At 48.5% G+C, this 6,713-nt stretch overlaps 1 protein-coding gene across 1 annotated transcript in view; it reads right to left on the bottom strand.

Annotated features, from left to right (window-relative positions):
- Positions 1–370: 370 nt before the first annotated feature.
- The window catches only part of TAMM41 (TAM41 mitochondrial translocator assembly and maintenance homolog), a 55,342-nt gene continuing 48,999 nt past the window's right edge, over positions 371–6,713 (bottom strand). Inside the window, exon 8 of the mRNA XM_068557872.1 lies at positions 371–506. Within this exon, the coding sequence (XP_068413973.1) occupies positions 430–506 (77 nt within the window). The 3' untranslated portion in view covers positions 371–429. The remainder of the gene's footprint in view (positions 507–6,713) is intronic.

The raw sequence follows: 6,713 nt of genomic DNA, 5'->3' as shown, positions 1-6,713 counted from the left end.
AAATGTTAAACACCCAGATCCAGGAAGATGCTGACTGGAGCTCTCACTGCAGAAAACCGAGTGAGCAGATGGAGCCGAGGCAGACAGAGCCAAACCTCCTGCCCTAGCACGGGGCTGCCGGTCCGCAGCACAGGCACCACCTCTTAGACCTCCGACCCTCGTGTGCCAAACAGACCACAGCCGAAGCTCTCAGGAAAGCAGGGCCCAGATGGTGCTGTGTGTAAAGAGGACTCTTCTCACGCTGAGTCCTCAAAGGTATTGGTTCCCCCCGGATAAATGTCTGACGCATACATTTCCAAAATCCAGTACAGTATCATGCACACCAAGATATCTTCAAATTCAACCAAATAGGTCAGAGTAACAGACGCTGTTCTGTCAAAAAGGATCATTTTATTCAGCTACACATAACACAGATAAAAGCAAGCAAAATCAGGATGTTTTTCTCAGCCATCCTTTCCACATTTTATGCAGTTTTAGAGAACTATACATCACTGATTTCTTCAGGCCTAAAAGAGAAAAGAAGAGCGAGTAAGAACACTGAGGCTTACTGAGTGGATGCTCAGTGGAGGTCCTGTGGTATTCGGATCAGACTCATCCTTGCAGTAGAACAGCGATGGGCTGACTGGGGGTCCAGGAGACCCTGGGGGCCATCGTGATCAACGGGAGGGAAAAGACTGATTTCCGCATCTGCTGAAGCAGTGATACGGATGCCAAAGGCACCCAAGCTTCTGCGGTAAGGGAGTCCTTTCAGATAGGAGCATGCTGCAACCTTTGAATTTAGCAGCTCTTTGAAAAAGGAGGAGAAAGGAAGGCAAAGACAAGACGCCGTATGTAAGTGAGCGTCCTTGGCCCCCTTTCTAGCCCCCGATGCCTCCCAACCACCCCCAGCGCACTGCTGCCACGTCCCTGCGTGTGACGCCGGTCTGCCCGCGGTGAAGGGCGTTCCCATCACGCCCTGCCTGGTAGACGCCGAGATCCCGTTCAGATTTTTCCTCTGGAAGCACCGGGCTCCCCAGCCAATTCAGACACTGTTCCTCCTGGTCCCACGGCACCTGTGCTGACGCCCAGCTCAGCACTCACCACACTGCACAGTGCTCTCCTGTCCCTCCGCCTACCCCGGGAGCTCCTTGAGGACAGGGACCTTGTCCTATTCATCCCGGGTTCCCCATCACCTAGTGCAGCACCCGGCACACAGCAGGTGCTCAGTAAACACCTGCAGTGACAGAACAGATGCACCTTGTTCAGACACCGGCCCTTCCAGCACCCCATCTACTGAGTCACAAGTGCCTGATGAAACGAGAGGAGAGGTTCTCGGGGGGTTTACGGGAAAGAAGTCCGACGGCATGGACTAAGCGGGGTGCTGCTGTCTGTCAGACCTCACAGGATCCTATTTGCAGATGGTGTTACGGGCTTGACCTCCTTTGTGTTGAGGATGAGATCATTCAGTCTGTGTTTCAGGGTGTGGCCCAAAGATCCGAACAGTCTTTTTCACCCTGGGATCCAGACCGTGGTCTGCGCTGCAGGTGTGACATGTAGTGTGGGCACCGCTCATGAGGTATAACAGGACCGGTTCCGGAGGCTCTGAGCACTGGCGCGTAAGCGCTCTCAAAAATACCTGATCATGTTACCTGTAGGCCGCCTCATGCACTTAGGACGTTTTACAAGGCCACTGCAGGCAGCGGCAGGTAAAAAGGCAGGGTACCGATAAAGTCATTAGTGAATGCTTCTAGAAGCTGTGGCCTCGCTTGTCCACTGACTGACTCCTGCAAACCGAGACTCGTCAAGAAACTCAGAGCTCCTTTTCCTGCCTCCACCCCTTTTAATTTTCTCCCTGGAGCAACCACTCTGGTAAACCTCACCCACTCAAGCACTGGGACTGGAATCTTATTACGTAAGGTGCTTTTTAAAATTCCAGGCAGAACCGATCAAGATACCAAGGTAGCTGCACACAGTAAGGCTCAACGTGGCAACCCCAGGGCACTGAGTCACAGCGAGAGGAAGAGGCATCGACCGTAATGAGTCCCAGCTCAGCTTCACAAACCTTCCTCACAGACTCCGGGGAGCTTAACGTTTAAGGTAAATACACCACAGTCCACGAGCGGCATCGTGGAGCCATTTTTTGCTGCTAGTGGATAGAAACCTCCCTTAATTAAAAAGTCTCTCCCTTCGACAGCTTTGCCATAGACATATTCTCAGGAGGGCTGCAGCAGGGGACTGATCTGGGGAGGGCACTGGAATGGGAGTCAGGAGAGCGGGATGTTAGTCCCCGCTGGGGACAGGGAGACTCCCCGTCTCTGGGCATCGACTTCCTCATCTGCAAGCTGACAGGCTGGACTAGGTTACGGGTTCTCCAACGAGGGGCCCACAGACAGGCCTCAGTCTGAGAACTTCCTGAAGCTGCAGGGAGGTTTGCTGAGTGTGCGCACGTGTGCACGTCTCTGCAGAGGGCCCAGAGTTTTAGTCAGAGTCTCACTGGGAGCCAGGATTTTCAAAAGGTTAAGAACCAAGAGATTAGAAGGAAGGATCCTGCCTTAATATTCTAGTTGCAACAAAGGTGGAGGACTAAACTTCACGAACTTGGAGTAGGCAATATTTCCTAAACAGGACACAAAAAGCTGCTAACCTTACAGGACAAAACTGATAAACTGGACTAAGTAAGATTAAGAACTTTTCATCAAAAGACACCATTAAGAGAGTGAGACGACAAGCCCCAGAGTGGGGGACTTTTGCATTCCACTTGTCCAACGAAGCACCCGTATCCACACTATACAGAGATTTCAGTGTAAAAAAAACAAAAAAAAGGCAGACAATTCAAAAGAAAAGTGAGCAAAAGTAGAATAGGCACTTCACAAAAGAGGATATCCATGTAAGCATGTGAACAAATGCTCAACTTTATTGGTCGTCAGGAAAGTAAGTGTAAGTTAAAACTCCAATATGATACGTCTACTCACCTATGAGAGAGCCTAAAAAGAAAAAGACCTACTATCAAGCACTGGTCACGGAGGTACTGCAGCAGGAACTCTGCTGCTTGGAGTGTAACCTAGACACTTGTTAGGTAGTATCTACCACAGCTGGACATTCACACACTTTATGATACAGTAATTCCACCCGTAACTAAAAACCTAACAGAAATGCATACCTACGCTCACTCGAAGACAGGTACCAAAACATGCAGAGCAGGACTCTTTGAAATAGCCCCAAACTGGAAACAACCCGGGAAATCATCAACAGTAGAATGGATGAACCGTGCTCTAGTCAGACGATGGATGAGTTGCAATGAGAATAAAGGGACCACTCCCAACACCACGAGGAATCTCACTGCTGTTACAAGGAGTGAAAGACATGAGAAAGTACGTATTTACACAAAGTTCAAAAATGGGCAAAACAGAAGCGTGGCATTAGAGGTCAGGACAGTAGGTACCCTCAGAGGAGCAGTGACTGGATGGGGGCACAGTGGGGTTCTGGGGGAACTGGCCCTATTCTAGTCCTTCATCTGGGCACTGGGTTCACGAGTCTGTTCACTTTGTGAAAATTCACCAAATTTATGATTTGTGTACTTTTCTGTATATATGGAGACTTTCCCTACTACCAGAAAATTCAGAATCTTCCATTTATTCAGTCACTGAAATACACTGAACAGGCATTTCTCGGGCACCAACACATACGGGACATGGAGCTAGTTGCTGGGGGCACCGGTATGAACAACAGTCCTGGTCTCTGCCCTCACAGAGTTTATAATCCACAGACTTCTACTTGGCTGACACTGAGCTTTTGTTCGGTTTCTGCTTCCTTTCTAAAGAAGAGGATGGTGATTTAGGAAGTCTGCATTTAGAATGCATCTTGAAGGAAGACAGCCTGCTAAGAGAGAAACTGTACTCTAAGAACCATCATTGTTGACTTTGCTCCTTCCCCAGTGGATAAAGGTGCAAACATCTCCTCAGTGACATCCTGTTTAGGCAGATCCTTATTTACCTAAAGCTGGTCGTTATGAACACTGATTAGTATCCAAAGTCAGGATTTTGTTTTGGAAGCAAACGGAAATCTACTCTAATATACGGCTCCTAAGGTTTTTCTTCTGTTGATTTCTAGCATGTTTCATGTTACCTACAGCAAAATCACTACATATGTAAGACTATGAATTCCCTGTGTGACCTTAAACTGATAGGTCCAGTGACAGACAAAATTCTCCAGGAAACAATGTGAGGCAGAGATGAGACCAGGTTGTGAGAGGTCTCTACCTTCCCATAATCCTATATTTCAGATTTTTAGGAGAGAAAATCAGCAAGCCCCAAACATTCTTCGAATTAATTTCCAACCACACTTAGCTACATCTACAAAGAAAATCTCTTCTGAGGCAGTTTTACTTTTAAAACTTTCAGGTTTAAATGATAAATACATCACCAGAAAAATCTTTATTATCATGTGTTCTTCTTATTGAAACATGTAGGTACCAAAAAATGGGGATAAAATGTTTCAGTTATAAGAGATGAGAAGGAGAGGATAATCAATGATCCATTCTATCACTTTCAAGAAAGGGCTGGTAAGGACCAACCGAGGCATGCCGGAATCTTTTTAGAAAGAAGACTAAACCTGTCTTGTTAAAGTTGAATCTTTTGAAGCTACAAAGGTAAATAGGTATTTGACCCCAAAGTTAATTCTGATTGACCAGAAAGTCAGGTGGGGAAAAATAAAGCAAGATTTCAAAGATTAAACTTGTCATCCTCCCCCACGTTCCCTCACCTCCAGGAAGGGCACCTCCGTCTCTGCTCCCCAAGCCAGAAACCTGAGAGCTTCTCTGGCTCCTCTCTGCTTCACTGCCCGAATCCCTCCCATCACCAAGACCTGGGGATGCGCCTTCCAAGTACTGCCTGCATCTCTCCTCTGCCTCTCCTGCAAAACCCTGAGTCAGGGCGGCCAGGCCTCCTCGCCTGGCGGGCTGCAGCCCTAGCTGATCAGTTTCCCAAGCAACTGCGTCATCTCCCTCCAAGCTGCTCTCTATCCTCTCGCTACAGCAGTCTGCGACAATCCTTCAGCGGCTTCCCTCTCCCCTCAGTGAAACTCTGGATTCCCCTTCAGGCTTTTACAGGCCTTCCCCTGTCTGGCTCCTGCTTGCTTCTCAGTCTAACTGCTAAGCCCCTGACCCATTTCTCCCCAAGCTCCCCCCCGTCATTCCCCAAAGATGCAAATAGTTCCACTCCTCTCTACTCATTCAGGTTAGACACATAAACAGCTGTGGCTGATCCGAACACGATGCTTGCTTGGCCGGGCTGAGCCGTGACACCGTGTGCTGCTGCCCTGCAGGGCGGCGCAGGCAAGGACCAGGAGGCTGAATGGTCTCCTGCTCTCCCGAGCTGCCTGGCTGCAGCTGCTGCCCCGAGACCCTGATAAAAACCGGGCTGCTCCATTAACAGCACAGTCTAAGCAGTCAGTATTATCTTCCCAATAACCAACTCCCAGGCTAAAGGGAAAACAGTGTTTGGTTTTGGAAGTAGTTCTGTACTCACCTTGGAACATGGGTATACCTGATGGTAGGGGAATTTCGGGAAACTAACACAGAGCGTCAGACCACATGAGGACACCTGCCGTGTCACCCAGCACAGTTCATTAGAAAGGGCAACCCTTTGGGCTGACACAGAGGCTGGCTTCCGTCTCTTCCAGGAAGAGACTGATACTTAGATCTAGAGTCACTCAAGTTTATAAAGCACCTACTAGGTACTGGGTACATACTGGAGACTCTCACAACATGACACGAGTTGGGTGTTAGTATCCCCTCCACTTCAAGGAAGAAGGGCTGTTAACATACCAAGGTTACAGAGCAAAGACATGAACTACGACCTTGAGCCAAGGCCTTCTTATCACAATCTTAGCTTCGCTCTCTCTGAATTTAACAATATTTGAATATAAAAGTTATTCACTAGCTAAGGAGACCCCTCCTTTTTACCCCCACTATGAGTGGCTGGTTGCAGAGGCGAGGAATGATAAGGGCTACAAAGGAGGAAAAGTGCAACCAAATAACCTGGGGTTTTCTCACCCTGCAGGTGATAGATACATCAGCTGGCTGAAAACCTGACCAGAGGCAGAACTTGGGAGATTTCAGGAAGATGCACCCAGCACAAGCCAGGCACAACAACAGCAATTATGACCACATCCAGAGGACTTCTAAGGAGCAGCGCACAGGAGGAGAGAGGTTCTGAAGCTTGCTGTGAAGTCAGAGGACAGAGAAAGAGTAAACCAGCCACTCAGGGCCTACGGTTGCTAGTTTACTCCAGCTGGAGACCTAGTGACGGGGCTACTGCTCGTTGAATAGGAAAATGCAAGGAGGCATGTTCTAAAGAGATGTCAGGAAGCTTTTAGGTAATGATACCAAAGAGGAAAGACCAGGCACAGCGCTGGTGCTCTTACATGTCTTAACATATAATTTTCACAACCCAGTGAGGCAGGCATAATTATCCCTATGAAATTAAAACTAAGAAAAATCAGGTAACTTACCCAAGTCACAGTAGTTAAGCTGGAGTTCGAACCCTAATCTCTGAGGCTCACAAACCCCTGCCCTTGGCCTGGGCCACCTTCATCATAGCCCTCAACCACCATAAACCAGAGAAGCCAGAGCACAGGGTAAGCAAACCCAGCGAATCTGAAGGAATGCGTATCACCTTCCACAGTTCCTGCAACCTCAGAGCAGGCTGCAGACATTCTGTCACTCTGGTTCCACA

This window comes from Eschrichtius robustus, chromosome 12 (genome assembly GCF_028021215.1).
Source record: "Eschrichtius robustus isolate mEscRob2 chromosome 12, mEscRob2.pri, whole genome shotgun sequence".
NCBI lineage: Eukaryota > Metazoa > Chordata > Mammalia > Artiodactyla > Eschrichtiidae > Eschrichtius > Eschrichtius robustus.
This window is presented reverse-complemented; position numbering and strand designations above follow the sequence as displayed.